The sequence below is a fragment of the Zosterops lateralis genome (genome assembly GCF_965231275.1).
Source record: "Zosterops lateralis genome assembly, chromosome: 2".
In the NCBI taxonomy this organism is placed as follows: domain Eukaryota; kingdom Metazoa; phylum Chordata; class Aves; order Passeriformes; family Zosteropidae; genus Zosterops; species Zosterops lateralis.
The window spans coordinates 70,706,423-70,731,298 of NC_139763.1; the positions used below are offsets into that span (position 1 = coordinate 70,706,423).

The window sequence follows — 24,876 nt, forward strand, 5'->3', positions numbered from 1 at the left end:
TGCCATGCCATGCCATGCCATGCCATGCCATGCCATGCCATGCCATGCCATGCCATCCCACCCCACCCCACCCCACCCCACCCCACCCCATCCCATATTCGATGACTGCCGAAGCTCTCGGGCCCCGGGCGGTCCCGTGTGTTGGCGGCGCGTCCCGCGGCAGGGCCGGCGGGGCGGGGCGGGGCGGGGGGCGGGATGGCTGGGGGCGGGCGCTGCCCGGCAGGAGGCGGTGCCGGTGCCGGTGCCGGGCGGGGCGGGGCGGATCTCCGGGAGCCGGCGGGGCGGATCTCCGGGAGCCGGCGGGGCGGATCTCTGTCAGGCGGCGGCGCGGGCGGCGGGCGGAGCGGGGCTGCGCGGCGGCGGCGGCGGAGGGAGCGGCGCGCCGGGCCGCGGGGGCCCCGCGGGGGCTGCCCCCGCCGCCTGCCTGCCTTCATTCCCTGCCTGCCTTCCTTCCCTGCCTCCCTCCTGCCCTTCCCTTCCCCTGCCGCTCCCTCCCGCCCGGCCCGGCCCGGCCCCGCTCGGCTCGGCGCTGTGATTGGGCGGAAGATGGCGCTGGGCGGATGGAAATCCTAATGACGGTCTCCAAAATCGCCTCCATCTGTACCATGGTGAGCGCGGCGCCGGGGCCGGGCCGGCTCCCCGGGGCCGGGGGAGGCCGGGCGGGGGCGGAGCGGGGTTAATCGGCTTTGGGAGGCTCAGCCTGGCTGTGGGCGCCCGGGGGGCTGGGCTGCGGACGGGGCTGGAGCGCGGGGACCGAGCGCGGCTTTCCCCGGAGTTTGCCGAGAGCGGGGGCACCGCTCCGGGGCATCGCCTCCCCTATCGCAGGCGTGTGGTGGCTGCGGTTGGGATTCTGGAAGCGCCCTCCTGCTCCCGACACACTCCCGAGCGTCCCTGCTCTCCCTCCCAGTGCAGCCCTGCTGTGCTGCGGCCGGAATCGCCCGCACGGGCTGCCCGGACACGTGCGGGCATCCCACCCCACCCTATCCCACCCCATCTCCATCCTATCCCCATCCCACCTCATCCCATCCCACCCCACCCCACCCTATCCCATCCCATCCCACCCCACCCCATCCTATCCCCATCCCACCTCATCCCATCCCCATCCCATCCCACCCCATCCCATCCCACCCCCCCCAATCCCACCCCATCCCACCCCATCCCTTCTTCTCCCCGGGGTCACTTTGTCATTACTCTATCTGGTGATGAATTAGAGCCGTAAGCAGAAGCACAGATGTGATAAGGCTCTCTTGGGTTGTTTTAAAGGCGGGTGAGGAGCTCTGTGGATTCGTTGATGGAGGAGTGATGAATTAAAGGAAGGAAATACCCCTTAGTCAGTAGAAGTTACTGTTTGTCATGGAAGAGATGTGCTGATGGCTCATAGCAGAAGTTCTTGCATTTGTGCTCTCTTCTACCTATTTCACGGCCGTGTGGAAGTTCTTGTTGCTAAATGTGTTTCCACAGGGGAAGGGGAGAGATGCATAAGGGGAACAACACGCTCTGTCATCTACTCTGTTAATTTGCTGAATTGCCGTTATAATGTCTCATGACATCAAACAGTGGGAAATGCTTACGTTTCATATTATTGGAAACTGATTTATGGTTTTCATAAATCTTGCTGCAAAGAGGCTTTAATGTCTCAAACAGATATTTCAGATGTGGCCTGTGAGAATTTTGAGTGAATATCTGCAAGCCCATAGGATGGGATTGATCAGGTGGTGTTTAGTCACTGGAATAATGGGTTTTTTTGACACGGGAGATGACATCTTTTAGTTTGGAATTGGAAGAGTCTGGTTTCTTGAATTTATCAGCTGTATATTTATCAGGTGTCAGAGTGACATCTTTATGTGGCCAGATTTGTACGACATGTACCTTGTGCTTCAGGAGTTTCCATTCTCTGCAGGCAGGTTTTAGGTTGTTGAGGAATCAGTGTGATTGTTCCCTGAGCCAAGGCCATCTTTTATTTCAGTTCTAGCTGACATCTTTTCACCCAGAGTTGGCTGCTGGCCTTTGTGTCAGCATAAATTCAGTGCTGGCCTCTTGATTTGGGTCAAGTGTGAGACCTCAGTGCTCTGCTTCTGGACTGCACACAAACCATGGGTCTGGACTGGACAAGCAGATAGTTTCAGATTATTCTCTGTGTATGTTTATTAGAAATGATGTTATGTCACTGAGATTTAGGTCAATCCCAAAACAAAATTTTCAACTAAAGATCTTAACTAAAGTGTCTGTATCCATAAAGCTGAAATTCTGATGGCAATTAGATATTATCTGTCCAGTCACTGTCATGTGTGCACTGAGGTGGAGAAACTCCAGGCATAAGATTTTTCCTGGCGCTTTCTGATCCATGAGCTTTAATAGTACTGTGATATGGGACACCTAGCATAGGATGCCAGCTCTAAAAGCTTTTCAGCAGTTAATGTAAGGTGGTGTTTAAAAGTATATCTGTAAAGATGGTGTGAAGGAGCACTTGGTATTTACTGTGGTGTTGTTCAGAACCGTGTAGTTGAGGTGAGGCAGATCTTTTTAATTCTAACAAGAGTCAAATACTTATATTTAAGCATATGTTGTATAAAATTGAAGAGGATTATAATTGCTTAGTAATACTATTTTTTTCTGGCAATGCTTCTTCATGCCAACACACTTGGATAAGGTGCCAGACAACTACCTAAGAATCCTTTCAAGTTTTTCTTGCCTTTTCCCATGGCTCTTACAAGAACTCTCAGTTCTGTGTCTTGTTGTGATTACTTAGTACAAAACCAGTAACAGGCAATTTTTGTCAGGAGACAATTTGTGCCTACACAAACCTAGCATGCATGTACACTTATTATGTGTGACAGAGCAGTCTGGAACTATATTGAGGAAACTCTTCCATTGTAGTTCTGTGTTTCATGACTTCTTTTTTTTTAAACTGAATTCAAGTTTTGATCCTGCTAACCCATTTATATTTTATGTGTCTTACCCTTGTTTTTCAAGCCTCAAATACTATAAAGCAGTATATTATGCTTTACAGTATGGGCAGGTTGTGTGGGTACAGTGAAGAGTGATAACCAGTATGTTTAGTTTGTCTGTGGTACCTTTTGGGGATGATATCCCAAGAGCACGTCCTGTCTGTGTTGGTTGGTACCTTTGTATAAGCTGTATTAGTTCATTGATCTATATCCCAGTGTTCCTACCAATGTTAACAGAGTTCTTTCTGCAGTAATGTGTCCTAGTGTTATATTGCCTTTCACCTTCCTTCAAATTCTTTACTCTATATCACTATTCACATGCTTCCTTGTGCTGTAGTAAGTCTTAATTGTAAGGCTGGAGATTGTAGAAAAGCACTGAAAATGCCTTTGCCCTTGAGTGGTTTAGCCACTGCTCTTGTTGCAAAATGGATGAGGTTAAAATTGTGTGGTCTCCTTTTTAAAATTATTTTTTAAATTCTTTGCAGTAAAAGTAGAGCTTGGTCTTTACCCTCATTCATGAATAAAACTGCGTTCAAAGTCTTACTTGACTGAGCTATATGGGATTTTTATGCCTGGCTGAGGAGGGATAAAGTAACCTAGGCTAACTGCAATGAAGATGTGCCCTGTGCTATACTCACAGATTGCATCTGGTACTTCTGCTTTTGTTGTCTAGAATCCAAGAAACATTTGCCAACAGTTAAAAGGCATCAAGTCTTTGAGTAGCTGAAGCAAAGAGAAGATAGACAGTACATTTGTAGCTTAAAAGCTATGAAAAGCCTCCAGATGTCAGTCTCAGACATAGACAAGGAAGTTGTAATGGTAGTAGTACTTGTTTTCAGTGTTTCTTCTGGAAAGTGGTTGATGATGTTGGTGCAATCTGAAAAAGTGTGATGATATTTTAAAACTATGCTAATCTAGAAGCTGTAGCATTAGACATCAAAATCTTCGTGTTTTGGGTGTTTGTCTATGCATTCACTTCTCTGTCTGCCAGCTCAGCATCTTGCGTACAGGGTCTGTCACTGAATATCTTCAGCGATTGTTTCAGCCCCCCAGCACTCACATCAAACACATAGTCTGTGGTTAGATGTTGATTCCGTGCTGTAACAGTGTGTTCTGCATGAGAACTACTGCTTATCTTACAATCCGAACTTTTGTTCTGTTTTTGAGTGGATTAAGACATGTGGAGTCATGCTGAATGGCTAGCTATTGGCCTTTTCCTCCTGCCTGCCTCCTCTCCAGGGGCAATGTCAGGAGCACCCTTTTGCCCTTTCAGGCCCATTTCACAAGGGTGAAGATGTTTCAGAGGTACTAGAGTTCAAAGAAGTATGTGTGGGAAAAGGGATCTTAGAGGAAACAGACCCTGAAAATATCCAGCTCAGGGAAGGTTGAAGTGCACCTACTTTGAGTGTCATAGCCAAGAGGCTTTATAAAAACTCCCGATTGCAGGAAAACATTTCTAGCTAACTGTGAGACAGATGTGCATTTATGGGTTTTCTTACTGCTTCAGGAATTGTTAGTTTACAGTAGAGTTTCAAACCTGATTGTGAAATCTGCACTTAATGTAAGTTGATGTTTGCCAGTCTGCGGCCAACCAGCAATGGCTATGATGTACTCAATCCTGTTCCTTCTAATTGCACTATCTCCTCTGAATTACAATGCTTAAACATTAATTGATGATCAGATTAACAGATTCCACAGGAAAGTATACAGAGGACCCATGGTGGAAGAAGCGAGAATTGAATTACAGCGAGGAAAGAAAAGTTATGGGAAAACAGCTTCAAAATGAGGGGTTACAGAGACAAAAAAAAAAAAAAAAAAAAAAAAAAAAAAGGCAGAGAAGGAAAGGACTAAAGTAACCCAGAGGAAACAGCAGTGTTGTGGTGTTACTTTATCCAGCTGTCCGACTTGCTCCTGTGGCACAGTTGGCAAGAAGGAACATGTGCTCTGTCTCAGCCACTGCATTTCATTTCACTCTGACACCATGACCTGGATCTGCCATGGACTGGAGTGTTCAGGCTCATGTTCTTTTGTGGTGGCTCTGTTGCAAGCTCAGGAGGTTTTGGAGAAGAATTTGTTAGGCATTTGGAATAGGAGCTCACACCACAATGGAGAGGTTCACTCTTCTGTTGGAGTTCTTATCAGGAGACACTGCAATGATAAACATGACACTAGATTCATGCATTTGGCATCATCATTTTTCTTGCTTTAATATACTACAATGTGCTAATAAAAGATGAATATTTCTGTTTGGTCTTTAGAATACTGAGTTTGTGGCACTGTTTAGTATACTAAGTCAGACAAATTTGTTTTCAATTTTCATCAAATAAGGAATTTGACTCAACATAAAACAATTGTCAAATGTGAAACACAAAGAAAAAATTCTCAAAGTTACGTAGTTGTAAAGCAGTATTTATAACAGCACAAGGAGTTACTTAGTTACATATTACTAATTTGGATGATTTTATTTATGTAAGTGTTCCATTTTCTTTTTCCCCACACACGTGTATATTCATCTTGCACTTTCTAAGCACAGAAAAACAATGAAATACGAATTTGGACTCTGGTCTTGGCAGCAGAATTTTTAGCTGTGTCAGTGGGAACAACTAAACCCGTTACTAGACAACGTTTGAATATTTAGATCCGGTCAGTTATGTAGTCTTTGTGTTTACTTTTTACATTCTCGAGGCAATTAAACTTTTAGGAATGATTCTGTAAAAATGTGGCAAAAGGGGCTTTTCTCTTCAAATTTCTTGAGGGCAAGAGGTGTATAAAAGCCCCGTGTAAGGCATAACTTTTGTTCTCATAGATTAGGAAGCTTGCCAAGGTAAAATGCTTTTAACAAATGGTTTATTTCAGTAAGATCTATCTGATCTTTCAGTTGAGGAAAAAAAGAATCTAGATCTTTTTTGCAGTGTAAAACCAGAAGGTTGTATTAACTTAAGTAGACCAGAATAAACGTTTTTACCATCTTTTATAAATTCAGATTCTTTTTATGATTCCATGAAAATTGGAAGTTATAAGAGCAATATATTTGTTTTCTGAAACTGGAATTATGTAAGTAATGAAAGCATCTGAAACACACCACAGGATGCAGTTTATCAAGGACAACGATAGAGCAAATGTGTTTTCCCCACTCACTCTGCATTTTGGTTAGTTAGGTGAGTAATTTTTCTGAAGTATTAACTTGTCTTTGACCTCAGTATTCAAAAGGATACACCGTCATACAAGGAAGTGTGACTATATTTAGTTGCTGTGAAGGAAAATACATTGTGAATGTTCAGTGGGGCTCGAAAAGATGGGTTTGGTAGACATACCAAATGTGAAATTAATTTTGTGCTTTGGTCTAATTTTTCTTACCCAGCCAGAGGTGTTTTTACTTCATACTCAAAAAAATCTTTCATCTTAGCTGTACATGGTAAGAGTATGCAGGACTATGTCTTAGACTGGTTAATAAAATAACACTATTTGGAGATATTTAAAAATCATTAACTGAAACTATCCAAATATTTCATGTATTAATAATGCATGTTCTTTTCTAAAGAAGTGAACAACAAGGATTATTGAATCCCACTCATATTTCACTGCTACTTCCTGGCTAGAAACAGTATCAAAAGAATCATGTTTCAGTTTTAGTTGCAATTGAAGCAACAAATATAAGTTAATTTAAGATAGCTGTTCTCTGTGCTCTTAATGCTGATTCATCTGAATACACAGAAATGTACGAATTTACATATTCTGATAAAATGTAACTGGAAGAGTAGAATTCTGCATTTCTTCTTTAACAGAGAATTCCTTCAGTCACAATGCATTAATTAATACACTGGGCTGTGAAATTCTGTATATCTTCACTAGTGTTACAGAAAAGGAAGAATCTTCTTAATAGATTAAAAAAAAAAAAAAGGAAGTGAAAGCACTAGTGAGTACTTCTGTACTGAGATTTGTTTTTGCAAATGATAAATAATTCCATTAATTTTACACTTGTTCAGGAACATTGTTACTCCTGATTACTGAGTTTCCCTTTTACTTGTAATGCCCTTTTGGCACTAGAAAGAGTAATAGTTATGTGTTGTATGGCAGTATGGTTCATTTACCTATAGCTAAGGTGATGTTTAAAAAATCTGGCTCACATGTACTTGTGCAACATGGTTTAGTTATTTGAGTCACCTTTAATCAGTGTTGTTCCTTGCTTCTTGAATAACGTGGAGAGCACTGTAGAGAACAATCTCACACAGGGCATGTGTGAAGGGAGAAGTGGATCTGCAGGGTGCTGGTGACAAATACAAGTTTTCAGACAAGAAATTCGTTTAAAAGGTGAAGTTCTGATTTTACTCACATGATTTACAGCTTAATCAAACTAGGGGGTAAAGCTGCTACACAACTGAAAAGATGACCCACCAAGCTATTAACTGATCCTTATTCTAAAAAGGGATGGATCAAACCCCCTCTCCCAGGCCAGTAAGATGTATAAGCTTCCAAGCACGTTAGGCTGGTTATGAACCAAGCCTTTGTAAGGGAAATTCTGCCTGCTAGGTTGGATGCTAATGACAAGGTAGGACACTTTAAAACTGCAATTGTTTGCCTGCTCGCTGACATATTTTTAGACAGTATTTTTAATGTAGGGTGGCATCCCAATTTCCCATGCTTTTGTTTGCAGTTTGGGATTGCTTTTAGAGCGCACAAATTAGATGACTTTTGGAGGAAACTACATCAGACAACGTAGCTCAGCTGCAGGTGGTGTTCGGTCACAAAACCAGCCTGTAACTAATCTGGCAAGAATGCTCTGAAACCTAAGTTGTGTATGTGGGATGCTAAGCACCAACTGATTTGTTTTACAGATTGGCTCCGGTTATCTTATCCCTGTGTCAGCTGATGGTGTGTCTCAGGACTAGTTCAACATGTAACACCACAACAGTGTGGCCTCTGAGGCTGTAGGAAAAGGCCAGAAGAAATAGCATTTAGTGATATTGTTTCAGCAAGTAAAAAACTAAACAAACAAACACATCTGCATCTGTCTGTGCCTTGTTTTTTTCCACCCTTTTTCAATGAAGCACGGCATCTGTGGGCTTTTTAGTTTATTTTAGAAATTTGGGACAGTGTATATTTGTAAAACATGAAAGTCAGGAAAATACAACTGTACACATTTCAGAGATAATGCACGTTCCTATTCCACTGTATTTCCTGAGCTTTGATTCCACTAAACAAATAAAACCCTCATTTATTTAGTGTTAAATGTATTGATCTGTTCAAAACTCAAGATCTTTTAAAAATAAAAGCTGGGAAACTTAATTAAGGGACTTCCGTGGCAAACACAGATTCTTATCCCTTCATTAAGAAATTAGCATTTAAGGCAAAATTTATAAATCCAATAGTATAGCTTTTTTCTTTAACTTGATGGAGGAGATAAAGCAGTTAATGTTAGATTGATTTGAGCATGATTAAATAAAGGTTATATGACTTATCATTTTGAAGGATGAAATCTGCAGTAGTTCAGTTTTACACCTAACTTTCATTAGTTTTGTGAAGATTTTTGTGTAATCATTGATAGTTTAATGTTTTTCCAAGATAATTTTCAGTAACAAATAAAAAGCAAATCATGTTCTCATATGGTGTTCTCCTAAACACACCTTAGTTGCTGAAATTTCCACTTTGTAAAGTCATATTTCATCAGCTATGATAAATGAGTGTTCTCTGTGCCTGTTATCTCTGTGCTGGAAGGGGGTTAATGTAAGGCAGTGCTTGGTTGTGTAGCTGTGTAGCTTTTATGCTGATATGATGCAAAAAGTACTGTTGCAATATTATCATCTTCTTGGACTTCTGCTGTGCCTCTGTTGCTCCTCATTTCTGGATAATAGCCCTGTGTACTTCCTCTCAGAAGGACAAGGGAAATTGGAGGTGGATATGCTGACCAAACTTAATGATGTTCTTTTTTGCCCCCTGTGAAATATCAAAGCCAGGTTGTAGTGTGGAGACTGAACACCTGTTGTGTATGTTATTAAGTGAGCCCCCTCAAAAAAAGAGAGTTTTATTTGGGGGTTTTTCCTGGGGATCCCAGTTAAGTGGCAGAGGAATAAATTCTCTACTCCACAGCATACAGCAGAGCCTGAAATTTCCCAAGTCTAGTTCCCAAGTCCAGTAACTCCAGCTTGGCTGTTGGAAAGAGAGGCACTCCCATCTCTGCCTGAAACCTCTTCTGTCCTCATGTCCAAGAGATGATACAGTATACTGTAATAGTTGGTGGTGCTGCAGTGCTCCCCCCCCTGCATCTGTATTTGCATAATGGAAGAGTCAGCTGGGACTGACCATGTGGACTGTAATCATGGCTGGGAAACACTTTGAAGCAAGGGATACTTAGGTTTTAAAATAGCTTTTATGGGTCAGTTGTGAGCACACATTTTAGTGCACTGCTCCTGTGTTTCTGCTCTTTGCAACCAATACACTGTGCACAGTATAAATGATTAGCAGAGATAGCATCCTTTATGGCAGACAAAAAGAGAGCTGTAAAGGGAAGTTGAGTGGCTCGAGGGGTTTTATATTGGTGTGAAACATCCATGCTGGTTTGTAATAACATTCATAAAGAACTCCATTTAGACATAGATGATGCCATGGTTTGAAGTCATGTGAAAGTCTGAGCCTTGAATGAAGCATCTTTCAATAATCTGAAAACTGTGACGATCTTGTAGTATCTCAGCATCTCTTTCTATTGCCAAGCCGGATCTTTATTGTGCTAGAAAACTAAATATAATCTATACAAACAGAAACATCAATATTTATGTCATAATATTTTCCTTTCAAAGATGGGATAAAGCAGCTACTCCACCCTAGCTTTGAAAAGAGAAGAAATTTCCTTAAACCTGCTCTTGAATTTATTTTTAAAGAAGTAGAGATTTTAACAATAGCATAAAAGGCTCCTACAGTTCCTTCTTTTTTCTAGTTTATTTGTAATACTCACCTTGACAGAGCTTGTGGGTGCATTTAAATAATGCTGCAAAACTAAATTTCAAAGTCACAGACTACTTTAATCTTAAATAAGGGTATATACCCCCCCCCTTTCCTCACCACTATAATCTCCATTTGAGAACACCTTCTAAAGTAATAAGCCCTGCAGCTAAATCCCCAGTAACAGAGAGGCTTAGCAAACTGGGTAATTGGAGGGGATGTGGCTGATGAAAGCAGCTGGGGCTGTGCTGTGAATGGAGCAGAGCTGTGGTGTGTCAAGTGTGGAGTTTTCCTGTCTTTTGCCCTATTTTGGTTATTTTGCTACCTCCTAATGGGCCTTTGAGCACGTGCTTCCAGTTTCAGAACTGCTAAGGTAGTTTGTGTAAAGTTCTGCAGTACCATGGTCATACCATGGCAGATGCCACATCATCATTTCATTTTAATTGTATACATTTTGATACAGTTCTAATATTCACTCTGCTCCACTGCTCCCTGTCTGTAATTAATCCATGCAATCCTGTGTGCAATTTTTACTGCAGTTGGTTATTTTGATTTAACTGTTGTAATATCCTACGTAATTTGCTGTAGCTTTAGTGTAAAGAATAAACTTGGTGGTGGATGATGGAGTTGCACCTGGTTTTAAGGTTCTTTCCTGTATATTATGCTCTATTTTAGCTGCACTTAGACCTGCTAGAATATTCATGCTCATGTATTAGTCTTATTGAAAAGATAGATAGATAGATAGATGGATAGATATCAGTTTTGTTGAGTGCAAAAAGTTGTATACAGTTCCATTACTCTAAAAGCAGTCGCTGTTAGAGCTCATCCAAAGCTAGGGGTTTTTGTTCTCTGAATTTTCCTTTATACAATTTTTTCTGTCTCTAAATAAAAAAGAAATCCACACTTTTCTTTGAAACCCAGTGTTTACTGCACCAGTTCAGTCAACAGCCACAGAGTAACCAAAGTAACATTTTCTGACTTCTTTTTGAGGATCAGACCCAATAGATTTTTTTGGGCAAAGTCTGCAGCATTTGTAACGCACACCATCCATCATTGGCTGTACTGCATTTTCTTTTAGTTTTACAAACTTCAAGGTATTTAGCAAAGCACTTTGAACAATTTACATTTTCAGTGTAAGTGAAACAGACTGGTCTCTTTACTTCCTATGAACAATCTGCATTTCTTAACTTCTGGAATGTGCTTTGCAGATGAAAATTACACTTGTTAGAAGGAGCTTTCCAGTTGGCCTTGTATGACCTGCTTTACATCCTGTATTAGTATAAGTGTTACTAAAGTAATTCGACTCTGGAAATAATGAGTACAGAACATCAAAACAGTGTAATTGCATGAAAATACATGAAAATGATATAACTCTGAGATGCTTTTGAACAGCACATTTTTGGAAACATCTCTAAGGTAATTTTTAGTTGTAATCAGGTGTTTTGCAGGGCTTTTGTGGATGGTTAATTTGTTTTGATTGTTTATCCTTGCTGAAAAGCTTTTTTTTTTTTTTTCCTCAGCTACTTTCACTGTTGCCACACTAATATTTTGCTGCTTTTGATTTTTTTCTAGGGCGCCAATGCCTCAGCTTTGGAGAAAGAGATTGGTCCGGAACAATTTCCAGTCAATGAACACTATTTTGGTTTGGTTAATGTGAGTTTCAGACTGTAACTTACTGCTTTGAAAGGACAGGAATGGGTTGGTTAAACTACAAGACTGGGATGAGTGAATGCTTAAAATTCTGAAAGATATAATCACTGAATATTCATACTATTGAAATGTGTTTCAGTATTTAGTGTATTTGTTGAAATATGCTACTGAATTGTTGAAATGGCCTCTCTATTGAATACTTTTATCTCATTTTATTAGTTGTAGGGTGATTTTTACGTCATTTTCATGTTATTAAAATGTGTAAGTCGTAAAGAACTCTATTTAAAATATGTAGCTTGTTGTTCATAATATGTTCATAAAGTAAAATAAATACATTAAAAGAAAAAAAAAGTCTTGTGAAAGACTGTGATGCTATGTAGTATTTGTATCTGCTATTTATATTAACATTAAAAAAAAATACAGCCCAAAGCAGGAAAAAATATATTGAATTGTTTGAATCAATAATTAGTTTTGAGGAATGATTTAGACTTTAATTTCTGATATTACTGATGAAAAGTACGTCTTGTTAGAAATTGCATTATACTGACGTGAAATATTATTTTTTTCTCTTTACTGGGCTTCAGAAACTACACGGTTAAAGCAGGTTGATTTAACAAGAGCATTGTCTTGCTTTTCTTAATGAAACTGATTATTTAGATGTTGTCTAGATGTGGTACTAGAACGTGTCTCTACCTCCATGGGCTTAGCACTGACCTGGTTCAAGAGTCTGCAATCTGAACATGCACTGTAGAGTCAGTAAACACTGATAACCTGACTTCCATGTGTCTCAAAACACAACCACTTAAATTCAAGTGGTTTTTTTTTTCCTTTCTCATGAAAGCTGAAATACCCTCTGAATGCCCCACCCTCCAAATTTCTCTTGGAAGAGGGAATACAGCAGTTTCACTGTTAATACCTGTCAGTTCTGCAGCTGAGCTTAGGCTTTCCATTTTTCCAATTACAGCTTTTTGTAAATTTGTTACTCTGTTGACAGATAAACTGTTTTCCTAATTTCTTGTCCAAGTCCAGAGAGGATTTAACGCTTAACAGTGAAATTGTATTCTGCACCTAATCTTGAAGTTTTACATAGTTTGTACCCTTAAGAGAAGGGTAATCTTCCTAATATGTCATGAAGATCAGCAAATTCTGGCTTTTTGCACTCAAGAGAGAGTAGAAATTTGAGGGGATGTCTGTCATTGCCCTCAACCATACACATAAGAGACAGGCAGCTATAATATATAGCTTTTAATTTTCTGTCTACTACAGGAATTTTGCTTATTTTAGCTTCAAACAATAAAAATTTATGGACTAAAATTCTTTGAATTGTAACAAATAATGAAATGGTATCTCATTACCTTTATGGCACACTGGTGCTGGTTTTCAGGTGCAGTGGTTGGTTAAGGAAATCCAGTGACATTGATGCCTGAATGGTTTTCAGATCTGTTCTGCAGGTTATGCTAACACAGCACGTATACATCATAAATGTGTAATAGACTTGCAGCATGTAAATCTGCCAGGAAAAGTGAAAGTAATAAACTAGGGCAAATGACTAGAAAGAATGACAGAGATAATGATAATGAAAAGAAATACTAGATTTACTAGATAATAAATTAGTACTATTAGATTGAGAAGCAGTAGAAATCACAATTTTTGCCTTCACTGATTTCTCTAATTTGTAGCAATTACAAGAAGTGAATCTCCTTGAGGTTCATTAACATTTACTGCTAAGTTTTTCTAATTTGTTTATTGATTTTGTTCGCCCTTACTTTCTCCAGAGTAATGAGAAAAAGAGAAAAAAAATGTGGAAATCAGTAGCTTTCTTTCAACTGTGTGATAGATGGCCATTTGAGGTGTCTGGAATACAGAAAAGCATTTTAGATAAAGATGACAATCCTGAAATAGAGATCTGTCAGTTTATCCAGAGGTAGCATAAAAGGAGGCAAAAGCACTGGCTTACCTCTTTTCCAGCTTTGTGGTAGGGATTGTTCAGAGGACGTGCTGAAAGAGCAATTTGAGAAGTAAAAGAAGACCTAAGAAAGGGCAATTATGGGGAACATAGGGAAAACCAGATGGTTGATGAGAATGGAAAATTCAGCTTAGACTTGAAGGGACAGTATCATTCACTGAATCAGCAGGAGATATGTAAGGTATGTGGTAAGATGAAAGCATTAGGAGTGTGATGTCCCATGCATATGGAAAACCATGAACATCAAGTCTGCTTGTCACTCTTCTTTCACTCTTCAGTGCAGTAATGCAAACTATTCAAATCTATGTGCTTCACAAATTAAATCAGTCATTTTATCTAGTGAGGATAAAGTAAGATTTTTTAATCTCAGAGAGCTGCTCTGGAAACTCTTCAGCAGTTTACCAGATTTCTAGAGCAGAAGGTGGTTTGGTTATTTAGTCTCTTGCAGTGGGTCTGTGTGTTTTGAAGAAATCCTATTCACTGGAGTGGCCCATTGCAATAATGAAAAGTTGTTGGAGCTGCCAGTGCATCAGAGCTGGGAGGAGCCCTAGAGCTGCTGAAAGACAGTGTTCCAAACAGATCCAAGTTCTTGTAAATCTCTTTGTTGAATGGGCTTCAACAACTACATTTCTTCCCAGTTGTATGTGCATCAGAAGAGTAAGCTCTAAGACTATAAATGTTTATGGGTGTGCAGTGTTTTTGTTGCACAGTTTGCCTACTACTGTTTTGCCTACTACTTCATTTTTCCACATAGGGTTTGGGTGTTGCAACTTTGCTTTCAGAATTGAAAAGGAAAAAAGAAAAGGGGTGTGTGTGTATAGCAGCAAATGCAGTATTTTTGTGAAAGGAAACAATCTGATGTCTCAGAATTTAGAGCAGAAGTACAGTATGATCCGATAAAAAGAAAAAAATGTAGATTTTTTTTTTTTTTACATCTCTTAGTCATGCACAGCATAAGATGGTCCCAAAGAGGCCTTTTCTTGTACTTTCTGCTGCAGTTCTGAGGCAGGCTGGGCAAGCATGAAGTTCCACAGTGCAGAGCTGGCACTCCCTCCCCGCTGTTGTGGCTCTGAGGCAATGCTCTCTGGGCTGGGGAGGAGGAAAAGGTGTCTCATGTCAGCACATCCCAGGGCTGAGGAGCCAGGATGAGAAAGCAGAGTATAGGTGTTGAATGGGTGGTGGGAGCATGGGGAGACTGGAGCAGAGTGTTGGGTGTTTCTCCAAAGATGGGAACTAATAATGTAATGGATGGGAAGTAATAATGGTGGCAAGACAAGCATTTGTTCATTTATCAAATTGAGTATTTGCATAGTCTAGAAACCTCCCAACCATTCCCCGCTTGTTGTTTAGTATAGGTACCATTTTAAATTTTTTAATGATTGGAAGTATTTATTTTAAAAATATTTTGAGTTTTGAAGTGATGAAGATTTTAGAGATAAAACAAATATGAACTAATTAAATTTTCTTCAGGAGTTTGCTTTCGAGCATTCTTCTGTTGCCTGCTGTGTTTCTGAATCTGGTTGGAGAAAGCCTTTTATGAACTTAATCTGGTTGTTTTTATTTCATACTCAGAGCCATGTAGGTTAACATACATTCCTGTTGAATTAATCTGAATTTTGTTCAGCATTCCAAGGTCTTCATATTTTGGTCGTCTCTCACTGCATGGTTGCCATTCTAATTAATTTATCATCAGACTGCTCCTTTTAAAAATTAGAATCTTATGAAAATTCTAATTTGCTTGCTTTTCATCTTTTGACACTTGCTATAGAAATTTTAGCAGTTTTCCAATTTGATTAAATTTTAAGAACTTTCTTACCGCTTTAATGTACTTCTCTTTTTATGGCTGTTTCTAATTATAAAGTCATAAATAGTTAGCTTACAATATTAAATGTTTTGACAGAAGCTACTGTGTGATTTCATCAGCTTCCTTTAAGGTAAAAAGCCCCAGTTTTCCTCTTAAGTTCATTGACTTATTTGCAGATTTGGACCACAAAGAAGCTCATATAAGCATTTTCCTAGCTTAAATAAAGAAAAATAATGGATGTTAAATTCATCACTTTTTAATATGGATACCTTAATGACATCTTAATATTTTTTAAAATATGCTTCTTACTTGTTCTTTGAGTGTGTCTTGGTTATTTAGAAAGCAGTTTTTCGTATTTCATTAGTTTAAATAGAGGAAAGTAATTTTTAAGTTTTGTAATTAAATTGTGTGGTGCTCTTGTTTGTCTTAATTGAGAGAGAGCAAAAAGTAGTTACTTCTCTGTTATTCCTAAGATGTGGAAGCTTTTAGTTCTTTTTCTCTATTGTAGGAACCTGCTCTTAAAATACCTCTAAAGGCAGTCTTTGCTGTATAAGTCTCCCCATCACAATGATAAAGTCTTGGAGTTTGCTGTCTATATGTGCTGCAACTCTGTAACATAAATCTGAATGTTATTTCCACGTTTTGCAGAATGTGTGTAGTAGGTACATGCTTGAATTTGCAGGTTGCATTACTGCAGCTGAAAGGTTGGATTACTTGCTGAGAGCCTCATAAAACTTCTTCCCACACTTCCAGTGTTGGCTAATAGGTGTCACTCGAGGATGGCAGCATAGAATTAGAATGGCAGTGTAAAATCAGAATGGCTTTATGCACTGATGGTTCACAACACCTTCACAGGTGTGGTGGGGATGTTTGCAGTGCTGGAGTGAGCTGGAGACAGAGTCAGTGACCTCAGGTGCCTAAAGGAGTCTGAGGAAGGAGGACATCTGGAGTGTCCCACCTGGGGTGTCCTGGTACAAAGTGGGTTATGGACGCTTTTCTTGCTGTTTCTTCTCTCCTCTTTCAGTCCAGTGGCTTGTCTGCTTCAAAGTGTGCACATCCCAGTTGTGTTCTCTTCCTTGCAATCTTGATTTCAAGCTACCAACTGCCATATCTGTGAATCCTAAACAGGCCATGTTACATTGGCATTCAGGAGTTTCCTTGAACAAATCTTGTCACCCTGGAATGAGAACTGAAAATGCAGGAGCAGGTTAAAGTAGTTATTTTGGACTTCGATGACAGCTATTAAGATTTGGAGAATCTAATTCCTGAAGTGTGTGAGACACTCTCCATTTTCAGCTGAATTTCTTCACAGTACAAGGTCATGCTGTATATGTTCATTGCTGTTGCTGACTGATGTGTGGTAGACAGATATTTTTACCTGAGCATATTTTGGGAGTTGTGACATCAGGGGTATTTTTTGAACATTTTGACCCAAATAGATGTAAAATATTACCAATAAGTTAATTTTTAAGTGAGATAAAGCTAAATAGTATTATTCAAATCAACCTAGGTTTTTAATGCATTTACATACAGTGTACTTGATAATCCTTTGTGCAACATCAATACATTTTTCTACCTTAAAGTCAGGAAGAAATGACTTGTGGAAAGTTGGCCCCTGATTACGCACTCTCTTACACCTTGGAATTAATTTTACCTCTCTACACTAATACAATGCAAACTCACAGATCTCTCTCTTATTTTGTAGTTTGGGAATACGTGCTACTGCAATTCAGTTCTCCAGGCACTTTATTTTTGTCGACCATTTCGAGACAAAGTCTTAGCATACAAGAGTCAGCCAAGGAAAAAAGAGAATCTCCTTACATGCTTAGCTGATCTCTTCCACAGTATAGCCACCCAGAAGAAAAAAGTTGGAGTGATACCTCCTAAGAAATTTATAACAAGATTGCGGAAAGAAAATGGTAACCTTTTTTTCTTTTTCTTGTGCAATAATTATAGCAATTGTGATTTAATTCTGAAGCTGACATAGTGGAATACCTATATATTTGTGCTCTGTAGAGTTCCTATATAGAAAGTGCTCTTGGTGCTGTAGTATAGACAAGAGGTGGCCCCAGGATAAAGGTGTAACCCTGGAACAGTTTTGAGAGAGAATCCTTGTCTCTCTCTCTTCATATAGAGCTAAAGTGTATTGTCATATTGCTTATGAAATTGCTTGCTCGTTTTGCTTCTCTGGGAGTTTAATATTTGTAATCAAAATTCACTGTAAAACCTTTGTTCTTTGTTTTAAAAAAATATTTTTTGAATGGAGAAATCAGTCTCCCAAACTGAGTCTGTGGAAAGACTTGCTCTTAAGAATCTAGATTAAAACCCTCCACCTTTTAAAATTGATTTAGAATTTATGCAATATGTAACTTGACCTACTTTTAAAACCACTAAGTAGTTTTGGCAAATTGTTTTTTAAGTGTCATCAGTATCCTAAATTTCAAGAGATTTCTAGGGATTTTTCACATTTCTTGTTTCTTATCTGCAGGGCTAATTGGTCAGACTGTTTTAGAAATTATTGGATGTTAAAATATAAATGAAGCCTTGTAATCTGCTACTCAATTTGGATGCATTTTTATAAAAATACAACTTTTTTTCCTTAGGAAGTTAATTACTATATTTAAATAAACTGTATGAGGTTCCATATTTAACACTGCTGCAATAGAAATGTTCATACTGTTGCAGTCTTTCCAAGACTATGAATGCAGACTGAGAAAAATGTTTAAATGGTATGATGACTATCTGTAGTAAAAACAAGAAATAAAACATTGTGTTGACATTCCTAGTTTGACATGGCTCTTCCAGCAAATGCACTCCATGAGCTGTAATGATATTGTTTAAAAAAAAAGCTCTTGGGTGCTGTACAATCACTTGCCTGTGCAGAGTAGAAAACTCATTCCCTTCTTTGGCACGTACACTCAAGTAAGTGTGCTTGTGTTTGACACATTTACAGAAACAGTTTGTTATAACAAATGCAGAGAATCATTCAGATGGAAAGCAGAAAGCAAACCACAGGAGCCATTAAGTTCATTATAGAAAGTGTTCTTTGTAATGTGTAATTATGTCATGCCACTAAAATTCTACGCAGAGCAAGGCAACTGGAAAGCCTTCAGTAGAGAAGTCAGATGTGGAAGTTCAGCCCTTGTCTTCTGGGGTCTCTTTTAATGATGATACTCTCACCTTTTGTGCAAATAAATAGTTACATTCAGGCTGCAATTATGTGCGTGTCGTATATGGTATTAAGTGCTTATTGTAAAGGTAAACAATTCTGAGCCTTAAAGAAGAGTTAGTTTAAGAACCAGGTAGGTGTGCAACACCAATCTAGAGTCTGTTCAGTCAGATATACCAGAGTGATAACTGAGGACACATTCTTAATGTATATAAAGCTGCTGCTCCATCTTTATTTGCAATATCTGAATACAACATGCATATATTATACATCTCTGAACTGGAGAGGAGCTTTTCACAAGGGCATGTAGTGACAGGACAAGGGAGAATGGCTTTACACTGACAGAGAGCAGGTTTAGATTGGATGTTAGGAAAAAAAATCTCAACTGTGATGGTACTGCCACAGGTTGCTCAGAGAAGCTGTGAATGCCCCATCCCTGGAAGTGTCCAAAGCCAGGGTTGATGGGGATTTGAGCAATTTGGTCTTGTTGGAAGGTGTCCTTGTCCAGATCAGGGGAGTTGGAACTCAAAGGTCTTTATGATTCTTCTAACCCAAGCAATTCTATGTTTCTGTATTAATGACCTTAAAGTTTAATTGCCTGGGAAGCAGCTGTTGGTTTGAAGTCAGCTGGAGGTATACTGTTACATTTGCATAAAGTTCTTCTAATTGTGAAATTAACAATCTGTAACTTTCACTTTGCTGTAGTTAATGCTTATTACTGACTGGGCATATAGCCCTGACTGGCCTGTGGTACTGCACTGTGAAGAACATCTGAAGTCTTTTACCTCAAGAGACTTGTAGTCTTGTTCTGCCTTGATTTACTTGATTAAATAAAGACTTTGCAATTGGCTAGATTGATCTCACTTGTCTCAAAAATAGTGTAGTAGTTCATTAAATAAACTACATAGTTCATACTCTTGCCTGACCTATAGCACTACTTAACCTCTCCAAATGACCTAGATTAGCATCAGGGTTTCCCTGCTTAGCTAATAACCCTGGACCTTTATTCCTACTTGAAGTTTATTCCTGGATGCCGTCAGGTGAAAGACTGTAAAGCTTCCCTGGAGTTCCTGTATGCATTTCAAAACATGAGCTTCACTGAGTATCTTTTTCATTCATCTGTCCACTCCTGTACACTGAAGACCTGTCTCTTAGAACATTCTTGGACTGCCAGCAAAGTGATTAATTGCACAGTGAAAGACTTGTATGATATGAGCTGGAGATACAGAATGCTTTCTAAATAGGCAGGGAAATTTCCTCTTAGTGATTCCTGGTCAGAGAGAAAAGGATAAATCTTTGTTATCCAAGACATTGACCTAAGCTTGGCAGAGATAGCACAGCCCCTGTAGGAGATCCAGTGGCATCTGGAGGCTATAGGGCAGGATGACCTATACCAGTTCAGGTGGCACTCCACATATACTGTATTTAGGTCATTGAACTGTGCCCTGATTTTCTTGCAATATGGTTCAGTTTTCTAGTAATTCCGATCAGCTGAGTGATTTCTGTCAGTGCAAGCTGACTTGCTGGCCCCTCTTTCCACCACCTGTTTTTTGGCTTAGTTTATCAAGAAGGCATTTTGGGTTGGTGTTGCATTGCCATGAACGATTCGAGATTTGAAATAAAGGACTGGTTTTGAAATCCAACTCTCTTAAAAACCTTTCTGTGGTATAGCACTTAACTGATCCACGAGTAAACCTTCTGTTTTATCTGGCAGAACTTTTTGATAACTACATGCAGCAGGATGCACACGAGTTCCTAAACTACCTTTTAAATACAATCGCGGACATCCTGCAGGAGGAGAGGAAGCAGGAGAAGCAGAACGGGCGCCTGCCGAATGGCAACGTGGACAGCGAGAGCAGCAGCCCTCCAGACCCCACCTGGGTGCACGAAATCTTTCAGGGAACATTGACTAATGAAACCAGATGTCTTACCTGTGAAACTGTGAGTTTTCATCTGAATTCTCTGTTTCAGAACTGTGTGCTTCACGATTTCTTTATCCCAGCAGACCAAGATTTTTTTTGTCAGTGTGGTCATAATCGCCTTCAAAATTTAGATGGGAAAATTCTAAAATGGTGTATTCTGAAGCAAAGTCTGTGAATTGAGGGTATGAGGTTCTTCTCAAATTTAATGTCTTAGTAATTAATGTCATGCTTAGTGATACACCTCATAAGTCAGTATTATGAATCAGTTTCCATGGATTCTTAATTTTTAAATTTAAAGTCATTGAAATCAAAATGCTGATGGTTGGCTTTTGGCACTTTGATAGCAGGCTGGGATTCGCAAAAAACATACCTTCACATTCATGAAAAGTAATCCTTTCCTAAATGTCTGTCCACAGGAATTTTTCTAATGTTACACCCTGAGAAATAAACTCTTTCTCTGAGTATGCTATAATAAAATATTTTTTGAGAAGTTCTATAATAAGAGAAAGAATGTATTTCATAAAAACTTAAAATTGGATTTTACCAGCTTGAGAAAGAGTAAAAGCAGCATAATTTGAAAATTGCAGTAATCCTGTCATGATCTATTCCTTAGAGATTGTAAAGAAGCTAAATGACTGTGGTTTTTGTATAACTCTTTATACCAATTTTCTTTAACTCAATTGGGTAATGCAGATATGTCAGCATGACGTTGGGAAGGGAGAATTAATCAACTCTGTATATTTCTCATGTAATTTTCTCAGTCTTCTCAAAATACCCACCTCCTTTATTTCAAAGAAAAGAGCTTCATAATGTCATGTATAATGTAACTGCAGACTATGAGTAATTTAGGTGCTGATTCCACGCTACCATACATCTTTTCTGGCAGATTTCCCTTCCCTAATAAGTATTTCTTGGCAACTGTCAATTGTTTCTCTTCTAGTTCTTGAGCTTTTTTTTTTTTTCCTTGAAACATGAGTTCAGCTCAAGTCTTTTGACACAACTGGCATCATTACCTTTCCCCACTGTGGCATTATGAATTACTGCTGTCAGGATTTTGATCTAGGTACTGTCTTTAATGCAATTTTAAAACACTGATATGCTCTTTGCCAGCATATTTTATTAGTTATCAGGCCTATCATAATTTTGAGAATTCTACTAACACTGCTTGGGGCTTTTTTTTTCTTCTATTAGCTATAGGTAATAGAAATATTCAGCTATTGCTGAACAAGAGAATAATCAAAGTAATCTGGAAACTATTTTATCAGGTTCTGTCTTTTTAGTATATCAGCTTGTGTCTAAAACACAGTGACCTGAAAATGAGCCCTTAGAAACACATTTGGACACATTAAATGGGTAATATTACTGTGAATAGTGTCTTATTTTCAAAAATACTGAGCATATATGATTGTTTTGATGTTTATTAGAAGCTGTTGTCATTTAAATTCTTTCTGTGTTTAGAAATACAAGTTAAAATGTTAGGAGTACTTGGAAATAGCTCATGTACAAGATTACAAGCAATACTGGATGAATTACTGCTTCTTAATGACAATAAAAAGACAATAGCCCTAGTATATTTTTGATTTAAATTGGGAATTTATTGCATATTTAAATATAAAGTATAACATGCATCTTTGCTCGAAGTGACAGTCATTATCTTCTAATTGGACAAACCTCCTCAATGTTCCTAGAATGAGCAAAATTTAATTCTAATTTTAGTTGTCATGGTTGTGGAAAAGAGCATCCTTCCAGATGCACTGTTTCATTAGCCCATCTTAAAGATAAAAATTGAACTTGCTAAAGATATATCCTCAGTTTAAGTATGGACAGTGGAGTATAAGGAATATAGATATGATTCTTTAACAAAGATTTGTGTTGTGAATCAAGCCACTTCATTAAATGAATATGTTACAAAAGGATTGTAAGGTCTCTTTACATGTTTTTAACATGATTTCTCTATAATGCTTTCACTCTTCTTTGACAGAGGCAGAATGATGAAGTGAATATAAATTTTATGGCTAATTTATAGAAATTATCTAGAAGTTAATTGGTTTTACAGATTTTTCTCATAATTTAAGGGAGAATAACAGTAAACCAGAAAGTATTGTAATTGGCTTCATTAAGATTAAATTTCAAACAGCTAAATGTGGCCAGTACTTCTACAAAAAATATAGGAAATTGTCAAATCCACCATATCAGCCTTCAGGTGAACCCATCTTGCTTGTGGGTTCAAATGACTCTACAAGGCATAAAATTCTTTGGCTCAATTCTGCTTTGGATTGAGAGAACGCAATAAGGAAAATCCAAGTGTTCTCTCTTGTATGAGTCCTTTAGCTGTGCTCGATTTTAATTTCTCTCTTTTTTTTAACCAAGATAAATAACACACTTTGTTTCACCTTCTTTTAAAACTACTTTCTGTTTTAGCACACATGGCTGTCTATAGCTGCAAGAGCTCTTTTGCCAGTGAGCAGATTCACATTGCCAGTGAAATTCCCAGCAGTAAGAAATAATGGATTCTGTGAGTGTCAGCCTTCTGAGCTTTGTGTTCTGTGCAGCTTTTGTTATCAGAGTACAGCTGAGCTGTGTGGGTGCAGATTATGTCCTTGCTGTGAGTACAGCACACCATCCTCTTCAGCCAGAACACTGAAACATCTAAATTCCTCACTACTACTCAGATGTTCCTGTTAGGAGCACTCAGACAGCTTTTTGAACACATCAGGGTTCAAGTGATAAGTTTTTTCATCATGCCCATCTTTTTTTTAATTCTAGATATGATTGAAGTGTATAGCATTGCTGATAGTAGTCTAAGAAGCTTAGTGATGTTTATTTGAAACAGAACCTTTACAGAAGGGGGGGCTTGTAAGACTCCAGAGTGGCTTTTAATTTTTTTTTTCATTAAAACAGTATGAGTTTATGTTAGAAAAATCTGTTCAAACACTAAGGCCCAAAGAATCTTAAAAATTAAGGACAGCAATTTATAAATTACCAGCATAAATGGAAAAAAAATCCACTTGGCTATTCTTGCAATAAAGCCTTTAATGGTTCCTCGTGATCCTAAGTGCACAGTGAGCTGGCTAACATGAGTAAGGTGTTTTAAGGCCATATTATCCCAGAGAATGGAAATTGTCCTTTTGCAAACTTCTGTTTTCAGTGCCAATCTTTTTTCTACCAAGTAGAACACATCCCTTCCCTCCTCTCCATATCCTCTGTGCCCTCACAGCTTCTGTGTGAGATAAAGCTGCCTGGGAAATCTGTATTGTTTCACGTAATTTTCTTTGATTAAACCAAAAGAGGAAGAATTATGTAATTGCATGTCTGAATAACACTGATCCCATAACTCCCTAATTCCAGCTGTCCTAGCTGAAGACTGCAGCAGCAGAGTATTTTCTAGAACTGATTTTTTTTTTTTCCTCCTGAGCCATTCAATCCCCAGTTACAATGATTTCCACTGGAGTTCTTAGTGTTATAAATGCAGGTCTGATAATTCCAAGAGGGATTTGCCAGGGGATATTTTGAAGAATTGTCCACACAACTAAATCATAATACATCCCTGAATGCAGGAGGTGAGCAGCACCCCTGAAGATACAGGTGGCTTTTTTTCCCACTCTAAACATTTTGCAAGCTTTCCACATATGTTCTATGATCTCTCTAAAAGTATAAACATTATACTTGAGCATCTGAATATTGCAGTAGAAATGATGTGTAGTGACATAGTGGCATTTTTTGACATGCATGCTTAACTCTTGGAAAGACTAGGAACATAACAGTGGGAGCCCAGTCCTCTCACAGGTATTAACAGAGGCTTTCAACTTAATTTCATGAATGTTTGGATTTGCCCTGTGGTATTAATTCTCAAAAACAGTTGTCTTGACCATCTGCTTTTTTCTTTTTTTCTCCATGTACACTGCCCTTAGGAGCTGTGTGTTTCTCATCTCTTGATTATCAGAGAACAACTCTCCACTTCTTTTTCTTTTTTTTTTTTTTTAATTTTTAGTTGAAAAGGGAACGAAATCTCATATGTTTAAAAGATCAACTTACATTATTTCTCTGTAGTAATTTCACTTTTCCTGCGCTCAGTCAAGAAACTGCAGCCAGGTATTTTTTCTAAAAGCATTTACTGAGTATCTTTAGATACAGAGAGGACACACTAGCAGGCAGAAGTTAAGGTTGCACATTACTGATTTTTAAAACTTCAGTAACATACTTGGTTTTCAGGGCAGCTGTGAATTTTTTCATCATTTGTCAGGATTTGTGGTGGAATTTATTTTCTCCTTCTAGCATGTTCTGGTTTACTTTCTTGTTACTCTTACATTTTTATGAGCATTGGCTACTATTCTGCCTCTATCAAACCAAGCCCCAAGCTCTCATTTACCAAATTTACTATCTGCTGTTCATTTAAGAGTATGAGTCTAGCCAGGAAAAGGCTTCAAAACATTCATGCTGTTTATTAGGTACACTATGATGTGCGAATACGTAACTTTCTG

The 24,876-nt window shown here is 38.7% G+C and overlaps 1 protein-coding gene across 2 annotated transcripts in view; it reads left to right on the forward strand.

The window, feature by feature from the left end:
• Positions 1-500: 500 nt before the first annotated feature.
• Positions 501-24,876, forward strand: part of USP12 (ubiquitin specific peptidase 12) — a 32,465-nt gene continuing 8,089 nt past the window's right edge. For both annotated transcript variants that reach the window (XM_083855817.1, XM_083855818.1), the window contains exons 1-4: positions 501-608; positions 11,457-11,537; positions 17,010-17,223; positions 20,188-20,414. In XM_083855817.1, coding sequence (XP_083711943.1) covers positions 561-608; positions 11,457-11,537; positions 17,010-17,223; positions 20,188-20,414 — 570 coding nt within the window. In that variant the 5' untranslated portion in view covers positions 501-560. The remainder of the gene's footprint in view (positions 609-11,456; positions 11,538-17,009; positions 17,224-20,187; positions 20,415-24,876) is intronic.